Source organism: Lynx rufus, unplaced genomic scaffold (genome assembly GCF_022079265.1).
Source record: "Lynx rufus isolate CCGP_SWC_20201006 ecotype Redwood Valley unplaced genomic scaffold, mLynRuf1.p SCAF_2, whole genome shotgun sequence".
In the NCBI taxonomy this organism is placed as follows: domain Eukaryota; kingdom Metazoa; phylum Chordata; class Mammalia; order Carnivora; family Felidae; genus Lynx; species Lynx rufus.
Window position 1 is genome coordinate 180,984,725 of NW_025814834.1, and position 17,772 is coordinate 181,002,496.

Genomic DNA, 17,772 nt, shown 5'->3' on the forward strand with positions numbered 1-17,772 from the left:
CAGCTTAAGTAGCTATTTGTGAGTAGGACTAAAATAAGCCTACTATACTTATTTATAGGCTAAAGGCAAGCAACCTGGGTGCTTTTTCCAAAGTTTGTAAGTAAAAGGTGGTGAATGCTGGCTTTGTTATAACTCAAAATTGTTTTACTGATGATCGTAGTATGTAGGGTATTATGATGAGGTAGCTGAGTTAAATTGCTTAATCCATAGTTTATCTGGCAACTGCAACTACCCAGAATCCAGCCAGGTTTCCAAAGGATAGCAAAAAGCTTCTGACAGTCTGTAGAATAATGCTTAAACCTCCTGCTCATAACACCCTGAGCCTTTCATTAGAGCCTGTTCTTTTGTCTAGGGCTAATGGTAGCCCAGAGGTACCTCTGTGTGAATCAGAAGAAGTGCCCCTTTGGGGTGGCCTCTATCAGCAGGTGGAGTCTTTGTGGAGGGGAAAAAGAAGTCCCCTCTGAGTAGATACCACCCTTTGTGCACATGGCTTGACCTCCTTGCTGGACATCTATAAATGGTGAACAAACAGCACAACGTTATATAGAGGCCCTACTTTTGACATAGTCACAAGGAGCCCATAAATGAACAAAATTCAAAAGCAGGGCAGGGAGCAGTTGAGAAATCTGTAATAATTTATAATCTCATCACAAAAAGTTATAAAAACTAATAACCAAGTATAAGTTGGAAAGGAGAGTTGCCTAGAGCTATCAATATGAAAAATAGCCCTATGTATCCAATAACTACTGAATGCTACTTTATTAAAATGTGGTAAACTAATAATCATATCTATTTATTGAAGATTTGTTACTTGTTAAATCTAAAAACGTTAGATGTATATATTTATTTCTCTCCAAAACCCTATAATGGTAGCCATTATTATTTACAAATGAAGAAATTGAGTCACAGATGTGAAGTAACTTGACAAGTTCAGATAGCTTAGTGTGAGGAGAGGGGAGTTGGGTGGTGAGGAGTAGGAGTTAGTCTGATTCTGGCCCAGAGCCACTACTTATACTGTATAGTTACTGTAGTAATAGATACCCATAATGGTGGCCTTTAGTAATTAATAAAATGTTAGTGAGACTTGAAGTAAAAATAGTAATAATTTTAAATTGGTGTGTGTGACTCATGTGTTAACCTAATGTGAAGTATTTTATTTTGCAACTGAGATACTTGAGCTGTACCAGTGAGTAAATCTATGCATAATTTTGTATATGTAATTTTATAAATACTTTTTGGTGATTATGACATTGTTTCTCCCATCTTAAGTTATGATAGAAATTGTGTCTCTTTAGAAACACATCATCTGTAGAATCTTTTTTTACCTTAAGATTCATTTCAAAATGATAAAACTATGTCTTTTTTCTGCCCTCTATATAGAGATGTACGGCTTTTAATCCTGGAATATGCCCGTTGGTCTATGATTGACAAGTACCGGGCTTTGATGGATGGCCTTTCCCTTGAGTCTCTGCTGAGCTTTGTCAAGGAGTTCAAATCCCAGCTCTTTGTTGAAGGCTTGGTACAAGGAAATGTCACAAGCACAGTGAGTGTGAGGTGCTCTGTTGCTGTTAGCTAGGTCTGAATGCTGTTGTGGGCTCTGGAATTGCATTAGTTCTCCGAAAAGGGAAGCTCTGTAGTAGTTTTTGCAGGTCAGAGTTGTCCTAGCACAGCCATTCTGATGCTGGGCAAGACTTCCTTAATGAAGAAGACTGCTGATAATGGACAAGGCTTTGAGTGAAATGATTCAGTAAATACAAGGTGTTGGTTACTTGTTGAAGAGTGTGTGTGGAAACACCAGTTTAATTTAGAGATTAAAGTGGGAGATCTGGGGTATGGTGAGGGATGTGTACACAAACAGACACACAGGCAGAACTTGTATATCAAGCTTGTGTGTCAAGTTAAGGAGCTTGGGTTTTATCCTGTAGTAAATAGAAAATCACTGAAGCATTTAAATGGGGATTTGTTGTTAAGAAAGATGCAGAGAGACCAGTTATGAGGCTGTTATAAGAATTGACATGAAGTATAATTCCAGAATATATGAAATATCCATAGTAGTCAAAGTCGTAGAAACAGAAAGTAGAATGGTGGTTACCAAGGGTTGGGAAGATGGAAAAAAGGGGGGAGTTGTTTTATGGGTATAGAGTTTCAGTTTTGCAAGGTGAGAAAGTTCTGGAGTTCCATTTTGCAACAATGTAAATATACTCAATACTGTAGAACTGTTTACTTAAAAAATGGTTAAGATGGTAAACTTTATGTTATGTGCTTTTACCATTACACACACACAAGTTGAAGTGAAAAATGATAAAGCCCAAAGTTACACAAATAAATGAAAAAGAAATAGTGAGATAGAAGATGACCAAAACTCAGTGACTGATTGGATGTTGGGGTGAGGGAGAAGAGAGAAGTCTAAGATGATGCCCGGATTTCTTGCCTTAGAAACAGTGGGTTGGTGGAGGAATAGGAAAAATAGTAGGTTTGGGGGCATATGAGGAGTTTGTTCTGATATATATTGAGTGGGATAGGTCTGTGAACCTCGTAATTACCTGAGGCCTCTTCCAGCCAAGAATGCTTGTTTGGGACTCTCCCTAAATTTTTTGCCTGTTGACCATCTTCCTTCATGGCTTTCTAGTTTCTCAGGACTGTTCCTTCAATGGAATATGTAACTGGCCACTCTTGAGACTGCTGTCTCCTCTGTACTTCCTCTGTCTTTATTCCCCCAACCCCCAAACCAGCCTTAGTTTCTTTTCCTTTCCTCAGAAAGAAGTTTAAAAGCTTTAACCCACATAGAGAAGAGCAGGATAGCTGCCTGCTTTTCTGAACACAGTGGGAGTACTGGGCTGGGGTCCTTTTGGTCTGAACAACTTAGTACCATGAATTGCCCCAGATAGAAACCACTGTAAAGATGAGCTCACCCCTTTAGTTATCCCCCATTTTATAGGTTAGAAAACAGAAGTCTTGGGAGAGGATGCATTCACTTAGTGTTAAGTGTTATTCTTTTGCTCATTCTGTGCCAGGTTCTGTATTTATAGACCTAGGTTTCTAAAACATAGTCACAGGTATCCTAGAGGACACAGCTTAGTGGGTTTAACTGAACAGTTAAGTTTGATCGTGTCATAGTGTACAGGTTAACAGAATGCCAAAGGGAAAAAAGAGAGGGAGCTGTTCAGTTGAGAGCCACTTAATATTCAACAAACATAATATTAAATCAGTGAATGATGAGCCCAATTGATGAATTTTGCAGATTATATCTGCTTTCCTTATGCTATCCAGGGCTTCTTAAGCAATTAGAATGTTGATAGTAGTTGGTTCAGGGTGAAATTAATGTTATAAGTGCCCAATACAGTTATTTTTTTCTCTTTTGCTTCCTAGGAATCAGTGGATTTCCTGAAATATGTTGTTGAGTAAGTATTGGTATGAGTTTTCTCTGTAGGAGTTCTATATTCCTACCAGCAGGAGGGCCTTGAACCACAGCTTAGTTATTAGTAAATCCACAGGGGATGATACTACTCCTTGTAGTAGGTTTTCTTGAGGCTGGTTATGTAAACAAAGCAATTCAGAAGGGACTGTGGATGGCCTCACCTCTTCATAGTAGCTTTTGGGAGGGGTAAGAGGATAAAGGCACTGTTCAGTGATCCACACTCATTCTTTTGCAGTAAGCTGAACTTCATGCCTCTGGAGCAGGAGATGCCTGTGCAGTTCCAGGTGGTAGAGCTGCCTAGTGGTCACCACCTGTGCAAAGTGAGAGCTCTGAACAAGGGTGATGCCAACTCTGAAGTCACTGTGTACTATCAGGTCAGCTGGCCCCGTTACACATAGCCATCCTCATGGCTAAGAGCCTGATGGAAGGTCCAGAGTACCTTGGAGTAGTGACCCTATGACTTTCGAGGCCCTTTATTTTGCATTTAGTTTTTTCCTTGCAGTCATTTGTCTTCTTGAAGCAATTACATTAAAAAAATTTTTTAATGTTTATTTTTGGGAGAGAGACAGAGTTGAGCGGGGAAGGGGCAGAGAGAGGGAGACACAGAATCTGAAGCAGGCTCCAGGCTGTGAGCTGTCAGCACAGAGCCTGATGCAGGGCTCGAACTCATGACCTGTGAGATCACGACCTGAGCTGAAGTTGGACGCTTAACAGACTGAGCCACCCAGGTGCCCCATTGAAGCAATTGCATTTAAAAATTGCTCCTATCAGTGAAATGGATTCTTTTTCAATCATAATGCTTCATTGAATCCTTCAACCACTGGGCCAGAGGGACAGAGACTGAAGAGTAGTTGGGAGTTCCTACATGTTCCCCTGACAGAACCAACCCCAGGCAGCAGGAGGACATTTGTTTAAAGGACAGTTTTGAAAGAGACAAAAGTAAACATAGCCAAGTAATCAGTATATATAGCAACAAGAATGACTACCAGAATTCCAATTAAAAATTTCAAAGCATTTAAGATAAAGGATTTATCTCTTGTTTTATGGATGATGAATCTGAGGTCCAGAGTCCCTTACTTGCCTGAGGTCATACTAAGTGGGGCTTGAATTTATTCCTTACACCCCCAGATCCTTTGTTCTTTCCACATCATTCTGGGAAGGTGCGATTGGGCTTAAAATAAGGTAGAGCTTCGCAATAATCTCATTTGGTCCGTAGCTTGTGGTTAGCCCACTTACTTCTAGGACTATGGGGGACCTGTGCTTGTCTAGACTGATGTCAGACTTCCTACACTCTGGGGCTTCTGCTAGCTGCTGCTCTAGTTCCTTGAAGTCCTGCATGAGGAAGTCCCTTCTGTGTCAGGCCCTGTGAAGAGCTCTCTGGTCGGGGCTTTGGGCAGGGCTACATGGCCTTAGTGTCTGTCACTTTGTCCTTTTATTGTGTTTCTGGCCTGGACCTAAGTCTTTCCATTGAGATCCAGTTTGTCTGTAGAGCCCATCTCTTTCTGACTATAGCTGCCTCGTTTGTTTGCTTTCATCTAGCTTCTCAGCTTATTTGAAGCTGAAATGACTACCAGGCCCCAAAGTTCATAAATAATACGGCCTGGCCCTGCTTATTAGCCTTGTCCACATTTCCAGTGCTTCTGCTGCTCAAAACCATAGTACTTCTGTTTTAGGCAGGATTTCATAGCATAAGACCATGTGTGACCATGTCTGTCGAAGTGTTTATCAATCACCTGTTAGCACTAGCTTCCAAAACAAACTGCTTTCTTTAGGGCACCACTTCCCTCCTGCCAGACAACATTTTAAACTGGAAATTGATACAAGGTTTCAACTAGTTTTGCTACAGTCCTCTTAGAGGCAAACAGGAAATCTCTTTGCCTGACTAAACAGGACTTGCAGGGCACACAGGCTTTAGCCTCTTCCTCTGGTGAAGTGGGAAGGAATAGCAATGAGTACGTGTCAGAGGAGCCTGCAAGAGCCTGACTATATAATGTACTAGCAACATCCTTGGATTTTGGCCTCCTGCCCTTTCATTCTAATTGCATTATTTTGCTACTCTTCAGGATTGCCAGCATGTGGTCTCCAAGTATGGTATCAGCCTCTTAGGTATTTCTCTTAGCAACTGGTTTGGGTCCCTGTATGTGGCCTTAAAAACTTCTATTCATGTCCTTCCTATTGAAGGAATAGCTCCAGATACTGTTCATTGATCCCATTTTCTGCTTTTCTCCTTAGGACCCTGAACTGCATGTACTTGACTTTAGGTTGTATCCTTTAGGTCCTTTGGGCAGGAACTGGCAGGTTGGGTGGGGATTATTGGACTTCCCTTCATGTGTGCCTGCAGTCCTGTGCATGGGCCAAGAATTCAAATGATCAAGCATGATTTCTGTCCTCACAGGCCTGCAGTCTAGTGGAAAGGCAGATGTATAAACAAAGTTGTTGCAAGTATGGCAAAAGAGGGTGTGATCAACTCTTTGGGGGGAAGAGAAGAATGGGATGGATACCTGAATAAATGGTTGCCAAGAATAACTGGATTCTTAAAAAGCCCTATAAACCATTGGATTTTCAGTTGGTCTGACCAACTTCTCCTTTCAGTCAGGTACCAGGAGTCTGAAAGAATACACTCTCATGGAGCTGCTTGTGGTAAGTTGTAATAAAGGAGAGTTGAGGTGTTCAGGAGCCCTTGACCCACTACGAGGACTGGCCTTTATGCCTGGGAGCTAGGGACTTGGGAGAGGTCAGAGGCCTGTTTGGTAGGTGAGATGGTTATGTTTAGTATTCTCATCCGGCATGAGAATGGACAGGGGGCCTGGGCGATTTAGGAAGACGACAGTAAAGAAGGATGGACTTGGGGTATGTGGAACACTTGGGGGTTAGAAATGGAGGTTTCTCTGCTGGGAGGAGTTGGGCTGATGGGTAGTATGTTGAATTACAGATGCACATGGAAGAGCCTTGTTTTGACTTCCTTCGAACCAAGCAGACCCTTGGGTAAGTCTGCTGGCAAGAGCACTGAGCTCAAATAAAGGTCTGGGGCTTACTTTGCAGGCTGAGGTTTATCAGATATCCTGACTGAGCAGCCTCAGAGCTCGCTGGTCCTTCCATGCCTTAGCATCATCATCATACCTACTGGTCAAGACAACTTCTAGAATTTGCATCTTGTACTGTCTATGATCAGGTTTTCAGTTCAGTCAAGTTTCAGAGATTAGCAAGGATAAAAGCTAGCCTGTAGTCCTCAGTTCAGGAGAGGGGGTGGACACCCTAACCTGAGAATGAAATAGATGCATATACGTTTGTGGATTCTCTTTCAGGACCTCCAGGTCCAGTAAAGATGTGCAGAAACCCTTCCTACTTACCTCTAGTTTCTGAGGGCAGGGCCCAGGTGACTACCTGCGTTCATAGAACTTTTCATTCTGGTTGTAGGTACCATGTCTACCCTACCTGTAGGAACACATCTGGGATTCTAGGATTTTCTGTCACTGTGGGGACTCAGGCAACTAAATACAAGTGAGTAGATGGGCCCAACTATTATTATTCTTGGCCTGGAGAGTGGGGGCTATAGGTGCTTCCTTAAACCTCAGGCAACTCTGACCAAAATAGGGTTTGCTTCACTTAGTCACAAGGGGGTGGGGATGGAGGGTGATTCAGAGATGCCTGCATGATCCAGGACAGATCCGTGGTTCTGGTGATCCTATAAGGCTTGACTCGAGTCCTGTGGTCACTGTGCACGGCTTGCCAATGTTTCCTCTCTTTAGGCAGGTCTGAGGACAGAAGCAAAGAATGCCTGGCCTAGCATTCATACTAGAACCAGAGTTACAAACAAGCCTTGTTTCTCAGCTTTGGGGTGGTCAAGCATGGGTTGTCACTGCTTCAGTATTGAGGATATCAGGAAGTTGGGCTGGAGGTAGGGGTTGGGTTCTCTCCTGTATCTCCCTCAGCGTAGGGGAGTACTGAGGCCTGGGAGGAAAATACTTCAGTCTCTTTCCTAGAAATATGCCTTAGCCCTTTTCTTCCTCTGCATTCTGCTTGAGACCAGGTTTCTGATGACTCTTAATTGAAGATGTTTTGTTTCAGTTCTGAAGTTGTTGATAAGAAGATAGAGGAGTTTCTTTCAAACTTTGAGGAGAAGATCGAGAACCTCACTGAGGATGCATTCAACACCCAGGTAACTGTGCTGACCTGCTCTTTTGTTCCTTGGCCCACACAAGCCCATAAGACAGCTTGATACCAGTCTTGCCAGTGCTACCTGCTGGCCAGATTTTGAGTTTTGTAGCCCCCACCTTAACATGGTCATAATGTCTTCGTAGCTTTATCCTTCCCCATCGTGCTGCAGGTCCCAAATAAAGGGACCATAGCAGGTCTGTCACTAACCAGATTGAACAGGGCCAAGTGTGTTCTGGGGCATCTGGTGTGATACTATACCTGAGGGTCTCCTTTTTTGGTGGAACAGGTCACAGCTCTGATCAAGCTGAAGGAGTGTGAAGATACCCACCTTGGGGAGGAGGTGGACAGGAACTGGAACGAAGTAGTGACACAGCAGTATCTCTTTGACCGCCTTGCCCATGAGGTAGTAGTAACACAGTTTTGAGTGACAGAGCTCTGATAGGGACTCCTGATTTTATAGGAGTCCCAATCCCAAGCAAATCAATATTGTGTGGAAGAGAAACCTGGGGTGTTCCTCTAAGTTTGGTTTTTTACTAAATCAAATCCTGTTTCCAGACTGGCCTGTCTAGCACCTAAGTGAGCAGATCTATTTTTGTATTTATATTGTTTTTGTAAAATACTTTTATATTTTGTATTTATATTGAGGTTCACTGCAGGATTGTGGGGGGAAAAAGGGGTTTTCTATTTAAAGAAAATTGAGAACATCTGGTCGTTAGGAATTCCTCTCCAGATTCTGGCTGTGGTCTTTTTGACAGCTTCTAGCCCCAAGTAGTAAAACGCACAAAAGCTCTGGAACTTGCAGTCTAGCGCTGAGAATATAACTGTATAAGGTGAATTAGCAAAGGACACAGAGGCAAGAAAGTTATTTAATAAGAGATTTCAGCCCAGCTCATATGGTGCTCTAGTTTTCCTATTAGAAGACAAAATTCTCAGGGCACCTGGGTGGCTCAGTCGGTTGAGTGACCGACTTCAGCTCAGGTCATGATCTCGCAGTCTGTGGGTTCAGGCCCCGCGTCGGGGCTCTGTGCTGACAGCTCCAAGCCTGGAGCCTGCTTTGGATTCTGTGTCTCTCTGTCTGCACCTCCCCTGCTTGCACTTTGTGACTCTCTCAAAAATAAAATTCTCTTTACATGCTTCAGTTGTTACTATATTTTCTCAAGCAAGCTAGAATATACAGTTACCATGTAACTGAGAGGTGACACTGAGGCAGTAGTGGGTTTTGGCTCTGTGTGTAGTACTCAGCTATAATTACAGCATCTGCTACCCTCTCTTGCTTATTTGCCAGGGTTAATTATTGCTGTGAAACAGATGAAGGTGTGTCTCAGAGGCTTGTTTTCACCCTTCTCTGGAAGGTTGAAGGCAAGCTGATACCTGGAAGAATAAAATGATGTGCTTAAGTGCTAAGCAGGACCAAAGAGATCCACCTTGGGTGTGTTAGTTTAATAACAGTCTTTCCAGAAAATGCATTGCTAGTCTTTTTTATAGCTTGCTTTCTTTGTTTTTTTCCTATCTTCCCTTTCCCCTGTAAGATTGAAGCACTGAAGTCATTCTCAAAGTCAGACCTAGTCAACTGGTTCAAGGCTCATAGAGGACCAGGAAGTAAAATGCTCAGTGTTCATGTGAGTATGGCTAACTAAGGCTGTAGCTCTATCCTTTTCAGAGCTGTCATTTAGCCCAGTTACCATTCACTGAGTTGGGGTTGGTATCAAAGATTCTAACAGGGCTTTGCCCAAATCTGGTCAGCCTTTCTCACCTCAAGTTTTTGGCTTCTTTTAGGTTGTTGGATTTGGGAAGTATGAGCTGGAAGAAGATGGTTCCCCTTCTGGTGAAGATTCAAACTCTTCTTGTGAAGTGATGCAGCTAACCTACCTGCCAACCTCTCCTTTGCTGGTAGAGTCTACCATCCCCATTACTGACATCAGGGCTTTCACATCAACACTTAACCTTCTCCCCTACCATAAAATAGTCAAATAAACTGCAGTCCCGTTGGCCTGAAGCATTGTGTATTTAAAAATGTGTTTGTATTTTATGAAGTTAGTTATACTGCTAGTAGTGCCATTGAAATTTTGCACTGCCATCATAGAATTTGACTTATTCTCCTCCTACCCACCACATTATGACTAACAAACCAGGGGTTACTATAGCAGCTGGCAGAGAGAAAGTAGCAGGGTGCACCAAGTGTGACCAAAATGCTTGCAGGAGCAATATGAGAAGCCCTGGCATGTCCTGGTTCTCTCAGATGGAGGATCTAGGTCTGTAAGAGAATGTTGAGAGGCCCTATGTAACCGATGTCTTAGTGCCTAAATGCTAGGTGCTAATACCTGTGGTTTTTTGTTTTTTTTTTAATGTATTTTTAAATAAAGATAGTTCTGTAATGCCCTTCAGAATGAGCCATTTTGCTGCTGTAGCATTCTTTTGTTTCAGTGTGGGGTGGGGGGGATCTAATTATTCTTCCCAAACCCTCTAAAACAATAAAATATTTTTGTATAAAATGTTGGGAGCCCTATGTGTGCTGTATGAGAGTTCAAGGAAGACTCTGGAGGATAGCATGGTGGGGGCTAAACAAGGTATAAAGGAGGGGTGGAAAAAAAAGAATAGATCCTCTATTATTTCTGGAGAGTCCTTATGTAAATTAACTCTTAGATCCCAGGCTGCCAAACAATAAAAGAAACACATTAAAAAAAAACTGGAAAAATTACTTTATGAAGCCTTAAGAAGCACTGAGTATAATTAAATATAGTCCCGCATTAGATACAATTTAATAGTCCAATTCCTAATAGTTCAATTCCAAAACAAAAGTTGTTATAGGTGAGGCCATGAAATTTCCTAACACTTGATTTTAATACATTGCACTAATTTTCTAAAACAACTCAGGAATATTTACAGTAGTTGGAGCATTTATGAAAATTCTGGCATCAGGTATATATTTATATATGTGTGTATGTAATTATATATATATATATCCATCCCAGAATATGAACTAGGAAACAAATGTAGATCTTAACAGCCATACTGGTATGCAAGATTTAAGACTGGGATTTATAAATGCTTTTCAAAGCATGGGGTTTGGGGAAAAAAGCAGACATCTTGTTTTCAAAACCTGAAGTTTTTCTCAGGACTGAAGTCAAAACTGTAACTGCCACAGAAAAGGAAAAAACGGGAAGCTTTTCTTGCTTTAATTGTTCATCTGCATCAGAAAGTCCAGTATCCCTGAGATAGGAACCACTGCAATAAGAAGGGAGTGAATAGGTTCTCCCAAAGGAAGATTGTTGCTTAATTATGCCTATTGCCCTGGTCATCAGGTGTAAACATTGCATTTCCCAACCTAATGCTTTGCAGCACCAAGACGTTTCAGTAATGGTTCATCGTAAACCCAACATTCTCCATCTTCATGAAATAGCTGTAAAAGAAATGGGGGAAAATTCAGTTACTCACTTGCTCTGTACTTCTAGAATTATACTTTTTATTATTTTATATTTTCTTCCATTACACTAAAATGAGTTTCAGGCAGGGACCAAGCAAGGCTCATTTTGTTTATCGCCATGCTTATTTAAAAGTGGTCCTTCACTTCAGCATTCGTTGAAATGAATGAGTTATATACCTCAGGATACAGAGGGAATAGGAGCTGGGACCTTGGGGCAGGCAACCCAAACAAGCTTACCCTTGTCTCCCACTGAATTTCCTTCTCTTTCCTTTCCCGTGCTTCTGCTCTTTGTCTTTCTTCAAGTCTATGCTTGGCTTCAGTTGCTGCATCAATGTCTCTGATTTTTAAGTTGAAAGTGACATCCTTCCAAAGGCTAAAGAAAAGAAGTCAAGGTGCTAAGTACTTGACGGACAAAGGAGTTAGCAAACTTGAGAATGAAAGTCTAGAGCCTCACTAAATACAGCACAATGAAAGTATAAGTCAAATAACTTTGAGTATAGTTCACAGACAATCTCCTTAAAGTGGCAAAGAACAGAGAAATGGGCTTGGAAGATTGCACTGTTAGTGTCAAAGGAAGAAAATAAAGGATGGGCAGAAAGTTGGATATGGTAGAGACAACAGGAAAAAAGAACAGAACTGAAACCTGGGATTTTACTTCTGGCTTGACCTGTAGTTGCTATGCAACTTTAGGGGGTATGTTTACCTCTCCATGGGGCTTGAGTTTCCTGTATTATAAACCAAAAGGGTTATTAGATCAGGGGAGAGAAGTTCCATTTCAGAAAAACTCCCCTGAACAATGAAATCTTGGAGAAACTGTGTGAATAGAGTAAGAGTTAAGATGTGAAACAGAGGCTTATCGGGGTAAGAGATGTGGCTTCTTCTCAGAGCCTGGAAGATGACAACTAGGTAAGACTAGTGTCAGTGTACAAATGAAGATGCCTAGGAACCAGAAAAGTGGCCATGACTAAGATCCCCTATGGATTTCTATAGATTTCCACTTACTAATATGACCAGGCCGTCCAGCCAAGCAGACTGTTAAGTCAGAGACCATAGTTGGGTGTTGTAAGATCCTCTTCCTTCACTTAAGAAATACCCTAATATGCTAAACAAAGAACTTTAGTGCATGATTCCTTAAACCACTGAAAGATCTGGATTTTACTATGCGGATGGAAAAGGAAAAAATTAGGTTTGAAACCACTGGAATATTGAGTATCAACTAGCTATCTGATGATATTAAGGAACCTTTTTTTAAAAATTTTTTTAGAAAGAGTGTGAGGGGGGGAGAGGGGCAGAAGGAGAGAGAGAGGATCTTAAGCAGGCTCCATGCTGAGCATGGAGACCAATGTGGGCTTGATTCCACAGCCCTTGGATCATGACCTGACCTGAGCCACCCAGGCGCCCCAGGAATTTTTTTAAAGCATGATCATGATATTGTGGCTAGTGGTTTTTAGGTCACTTTATTTATTTTATTTTGAGAGAGTGAGCATGAGCAGGGAAGGAAAAGAGAAAAAGAGAGAATCCCAAACAGGCTCTATGCTGTCAGTGCAGAGCCTGATACGGGGCTTGAACTTCCCAACCGTGAGATCACAAACTGAGCTGAAACCAAGAGCTGGACACTTAACCAACTGAGCCACCCAGGCATCCCTTTAAAGTCACTTTAGAGATACATACTGAAATACTTAGAGATGAACTTTAAGGAAAAAAAAAAAAAGTTTTTTTTGCAACAAAAAACCTGAGGGTGTTGTACACACCTCGACTGGAAACCTCACTGCCTTCTCGTATAAACCACAAGGTGATAAGCCGACACAGTGAATACTTACTATATCCTTACATCACTTATATACTACATGATTATCTCATTTAGTCCTCACATCAACTCTGAGGTAGTTCCCATTTCAGGAAAGAAGGCAAAGAGATGCTAGCTTACCGTCATGGTTACACAGCTACTAAGTGGTGGAGCTCCATATGAACCCAGGTATTCAAAATTAGTCTGTGCTGTTACACTGTGCTACTGTGTCTCTAAAACCCAGCCCTGCCTATGCCTAGCCATTAGCAGGGGCACTGCCACAACAACTCTAGCAAAGTTCTCTTACCAGCGGGATTCATACTCATTCTGATCTTCTAACTTCCTCACTTTCTTCTTAATTATAGGCAACTTCTTGGTATCTATAAAAACTGCATTTTCCTAAAAAACAAGAGGTAGGTAGATACTTTATTGTTCAAACTGTTCTAGGAGGAAAAGTCAACTCTTCCCAGAAGTCCTGAACAGATTTAATAATCAAATCCCACATTGGAAGACAACGTATAAACAGTTTCATATGCTACTATCAGCATAAAATAATATTAGTGTATCTTAAGTCTTGGTAGAAGCTCAACAGAGGTTTTCAATGTGGCTATGTGCTACATGCTCAGTATTAAATCTCTTAGGAAAGCTTGACCCATAAACAATGACTTCTAATGTTAATGAAGTGCTTTTTACATTTTTACATTTCAAATTCTCCAAGTCCAAAATCCAGTTCATTGGCTCCTCCTGTTAAACCCATTCCACCTTCCTCCCTACTTTAATTAGGTACTACTTGCAAGTTCCTTTAGGTCAAGGACTGTCTTAATCATTTCTGCATTCCTGGTGCTAGCTAGGTAGTAAATACATTTCTTGTAAAAGAGTCAAGCTGTGTATACAAACAGACGAGTTAGTTTAGCACTTAATTTTATAAATATACCACATACTCTAATGATATAGCTAAACCCATTTACTGGGTTTGGCATACAGTATGCCAAGCATTTTTTTCACATATATTTTGAGTATTTTGAGTGTGTGTGTGTGTGTGTGTGTGTGTGTGTGTGTGTGTATATATATGAGTATTTTGAGAGGAGAGGAGAAAATAAAAATCACTGTACTGCTGGGGAAAAAGTAGGGGAAGGAAAAGGATTTCCCTGAAGAGTTGGCATCAGAGCTGGCCTCAGTGTTTAAATTTCCAGATGAAGGAAGGCTATAATTCAACGTAGCCTAAAACAAGTATAAAATACAGGTTCTTACCCCTGTTGCATATTTTGCATACATTACACCATTCCATTCCCCTTCAACTGAGCAAAAAGATTTCTTGTCATTTGGAGAACTAAATAGAAAAGGAAACATTTCTGTTAGTCTTAATTTAAAAATTACCAAAGAATCTGGTTGGTGTGGCCTTCTACACAGAGCAGAACATAGAAGAGCAACTGTGAAATAAGTCTCTGGTGAAAGCAGCTTAGTAAAATTGGATTTCCCTGAGCCAACTATAAGAATGAGGGCCCTAAACAAGATGCTAATGAACTGAAGATCCTATGAACAGTGGGCATGAGATGAGCAAGAGAGCCTTGTCCTGGAGGTACAGGGGCCACAGCAGATGATGTCCCTGTCCTCAAGCTGTTCACAGCCTAGTTGTGGAGACCTCACCGTCGAGATTCTGGGTGGTAAGTGCTATGGTGAGTTTATGTGAGCACTGGAGATCAAAGGCAAAAGTTGGAATGAAGGTCAGGGAAGGTCTCACTTAAGGATGTAACACTGGAGACCAGGCTTTTCATCCTTAGGAAGGATCCTGAAGTCCAAAGGTCAAATGGTTTGACCTTTTTTCTTGAGGAAAACCCCAACAGGCCTCTACTTGGACATGACAATAGTATGTATGGCAGGTATGAAATTTGGGAAGTTAAGCATCACAGCAAAGGACAGGTTAGAAAGGGTAAGGTATGAACATAGGAGGAGCTATAAAAGAGGTCAGAAAGAAAAAAATACACAGGGTAGAAGGATGCAAACTGCCATCACAGGACTGAAACAAGCTTCCACTATGATTTAGGGGCTTTGGGTGAAGAGGGACAAAGGGGAAAAGAAATGGACGAATCCCTTGTTTAGAAGCTCATTGTGCAGTCTTCTCAAAGTGTGTTGGGGACTCTTGGGGGTTCCCAAGACCCTCTTAGGTCAAAACTATTTTTATAATATTAAGACTTTACTTGCCTTTTTCACTCTAATTTTCCCATAAGGGTACAGTGTTTCCCAGAGACATGATATGTAGCAAGAGACTGACAACAAGTAGTTAGGAGAACCCAGCTGTTTTCTATTGTATCAGAGATTTACAAAATTCAAAAAATGTATAATGTCACTCTTCACAAATTTTTTAAAGAAAAGTTTTGGAAAAGTTTTTTCATAAAAATACTATTGTCATTTGTAAATGTATTTACAAGTATTTTTAAGTCTTAATTTATTTTTTTAAAAAGTATTTAAGGAAGAAAATGCACGCTCGAGCAGGGGAAGGGCAGAGAGGGAGAGAGAGAATCCCAAGCAGGCTTCACACTATCAGTGCCGAGCCCAATGCAGAGTTTGATCCCACGAACCAAACCATGAGATCGTGACCTGAGCCGAAATCAAGAGTCCGACACTTGACCAACTGAGCCACCCATGCACCCCCTTTAATTTCTAATGTGAGAGATATCAGTGGATATAATAGACATAGACAAAGCTCTTCGGGGCTCTTAATCATTTTTAAGTGTAAAAGCAGTCCAGAAACCAAAAACTTTGAGAGCCACCCAGCTGGTACAACCATTCATCATCTTGTGCTCAAATCCCTAATTTAGAGTCTACCAAGTACTCTTCTCAGCTCCCAACTTTGAGGGAAGTTTTCTATATACGGCTATGACTGGCAGAAGATTTTGCTGAGCCAGCATTTCCTGTTGGTGCTAGTTACCTCCAAAGAACACTGAGAAGCATCCATGCCTTTGTTCTGGACATCCAATTTCCACCACCTGCCTATTTTGGAGGCACAGATGCATTACAGTGGTGACTTATGCTACTCTCTGAGCTCTGCCCATATTCTCTGACTGCAGTAATTTTTTGGATTTTACACTGATCCTTAGCAAACTTCATCTTATATTTGTGGTGCTTCCTGCTCCAGATTTGGGGGGGGGGGTGCTGATTTTGTCATCCCAATCATCTATCTCCCTGGAAAACTGGTTAACCAGTCATGTATCTTCCGTCTGCAACACTGTTCCCAATAAGGCCTTTCAGGGAAGACAAAGTCCTGCAGATGTTCCTTTTCCAGGCAGGCTCTGTCTGTTACCCAGACAGCACAGTTGTCTTCATCTGACCCTAGATGGAAGCAAGCCAAGATGTGATGTTTTCCCCCAGCAAAGGCACAGAAAAAAGGACTGTGAGGTCTTGGAGACAATGCAGCAGGAATCACAGAGTCTACTGTACAGACTAGCCCATCATCCAATCTGGCAGTAATGAGTCAGAAATCTACGATTTGCATTAACTAGGCAATTTAAGAAGACTCCCCTCAGGTTTCTGGGAAGGAAATCCCACCAATGAATGACCTGTGAGTGTTCTGAAATCCAGACTTTAGGTCTTCTTCTGATAATAGGATTTTAGGTAGGGACATGACATACAAGATGTGAAACAAGTTTACAAAGAACCAGTCAAACCGTCAATTCCTAGTAAGTTATAGTTCAAGACAAAAAGAAAAGTATTTCAACGAAGCACAAGAGCACTGAAGCAGGAAAAAAAATACCTACAAAATCTCAGCAGTAATTCTGTGCTTCTTGCCCCCATAGAAAGGCTTAGTGTGGAAGACGATATTTGCACTATAGCCAGTTTTGGAACAATTGATATTGCATTCTCCACCTAGTTCCACCCAGGGCACTGTGAGGATAGACCTGCAAAACCAAAAGTGCACGTAAGGCTGACAGTTTAGAGGAAAAAAAGGAGGAGTGTAGCTTAAGGAACAGCAGGGTCTGCTGCCAGCTGGTCAGAGGAAATGGGCATAGCTCTACTTGCCTTCCATAACCATTTGGGAATGTGAGAATGTAATGTTCGTCATAATCTAGACATGAGACACAGCCTGTGGAGAGAAGGGATAGAATCTCTGATGAGTAGTGTCAACTGGCCATAAAGATTTTGTTGTCTGGTTGATAGATACTCCAGAATACTCCATTCAATTTAGGGAAAATCAATCTCCCACCCCTGCTCTCATCCCCAATACGCATATTTATATGCAAATGATGAGATCCAGTCTGGCTTTCTGGTGCCATTTCCCCTCACTGGACAAGGGTCCAGCACATATTTGAATAAAATTCTATTAACAGTGCAGTCCACCCTAAGCCCACAGACTTACCCTGCCCTATGTTGTGCACCCCAATCGACATCCCAAGGAATTTTGATTTGGTCCAGATATGAGCATTGAATTGTATCTTCTTGTTAAAACACTCAGCATAAAAAGCTGAAACTGAATAGAAATTATTTGCAATTAGTGCACTACATAGCTATAGTCACCTCTCCAACACAACTTGGAGAAAGAACAAGCTCCACTGGGAAAATCCTTGTAGCCCTCAAAGAACAGCCTCAAATGAGGCCAGAAGGTATCTAACTGCCTTTTCTACCCTGTTTCTCCCAATGCAAGCACCATTCAGGGCCATATAAGAAGGAACTTTCCTGAATGATGACGCTGTAGCAATCCTGGAAGCTTAAAACTCTTCTGGTCAGTAAGCATGTCCTCGCCACAGGCCCAACCTGGGACCATCCAGTATTTCCAGTGTTAACACTGTGTTGAACAATTAAGACATTAAGGATGTGCATTCTCTCCACTATGTCAGGAATATACTGCGCAGAAACTACATCTCATTTTATAAACTGTCAAAATTGCTGAAGTCTCTGTAACATAACTTGTTATGTGTAAGAGGACTTTAGAAGCACCAAGTTAGTTTCCTAAATCCCTGCTTTCTATACACAGTTTATCAGTGAATAGAA

The 17,772-nt window shown here is 41.5% G+C and overlaps 2 protein-coding genes across 10 annotated transcripts in view; one reads left to right on the plus strand and one right to left on the minus strand.

Moving 5' to 3' along the window:
• The window catches only part of NRDC (nardilysin convertase), a 102,643-nt gene extending 92,677 nt beyond the window's left edge, over positions 1–9,966 (plus strand). For 2 of the 4 annotated variants that reach the window (XM_047082433.1, XM_047082431.1), the window contains 10 exons: positions 1,381–1,543; positions 3,370–3,401; positions 3,654–3,792; positions 6,011–6,058; positions 6,351–6,403; positions 6,836–6,919; positions 7,487–7,577; positions 7,863–7,979; positions 9,106–9,195; positions 9,353–9,966. In XM_047082433.1, the coding sequence (XP_046938389.1) occupies positions 1,381–1,543; positions 3,370–3,401; positions 3,654–3,792; positions 6,011–6,058; positions 6,351–6,403; positions 6,836–6,919; positions 7,487–7,577; positions 7,863–7,979; positions 9,106–9,195; positions 9,353–9,550 (1,015 nt within the window). In that variant the 3' untranslated portion in view covers positions 9,551–9,966. Of the gene's footprint in view, positions 1–1,380; positions 1,544–3,369; positions 3,402–3,653; positions 3,793–6,010; positions 6,059–6,350; positions 6,404–6,835; positions 6,920–7,486; positions 7,578–7,862; positions 7,980–9,105; positions 9,196–9,352 lie in introns of those variants that run through there. The other 2 variants (XM_047082432.1, XR_006962610.1) reach the window with 2 other exon arrangements.
• A 292-nt stretch (positions 9,967–10,258) lies between these two features.
• Positions 10,259–17,772, minus strand: part of OSBPL9 (oxysterol binding protein like 9) — a 192,990-nt gene continuing 185,476 nt past the window's right edge. For all 6 annotated transcript variants that reach the window (XM_047082436.1, XM_047082437.1, XM_047082435.1 and 3 more), the window contains 7 exons: positions 17,141–17,251; positions 16,804–16,867; positions 16,542–16,682; positions 14,038–14,116; positions 13,094–13,185; positions 11,238–11,373; positions 10,259–10,976 (listed from right to left, as the gene is read on the minus strand). In XM_047082436.1, coding sequence (XP_046938392.1) covers positions 10,902–10,976; positions 11,238–11,373; positions 13,094–13,185; positions 14,038–14,116; positions 16,542–16,682; positions 16,804–16,867; positions 17,141–17,251 — 698 coding nt within the window. In that variant the 3' untranslated portion in view covers positions 10,259–10,901. The remainder of the gene's footprint in view (positions 10,977–11,237; positions 11,374–13,093; positions 13,186–14,037; positions 14,117–16,541; positions 16,683–16,803; positions 16,868–17,140; positions 17,252–17,772) is intronic.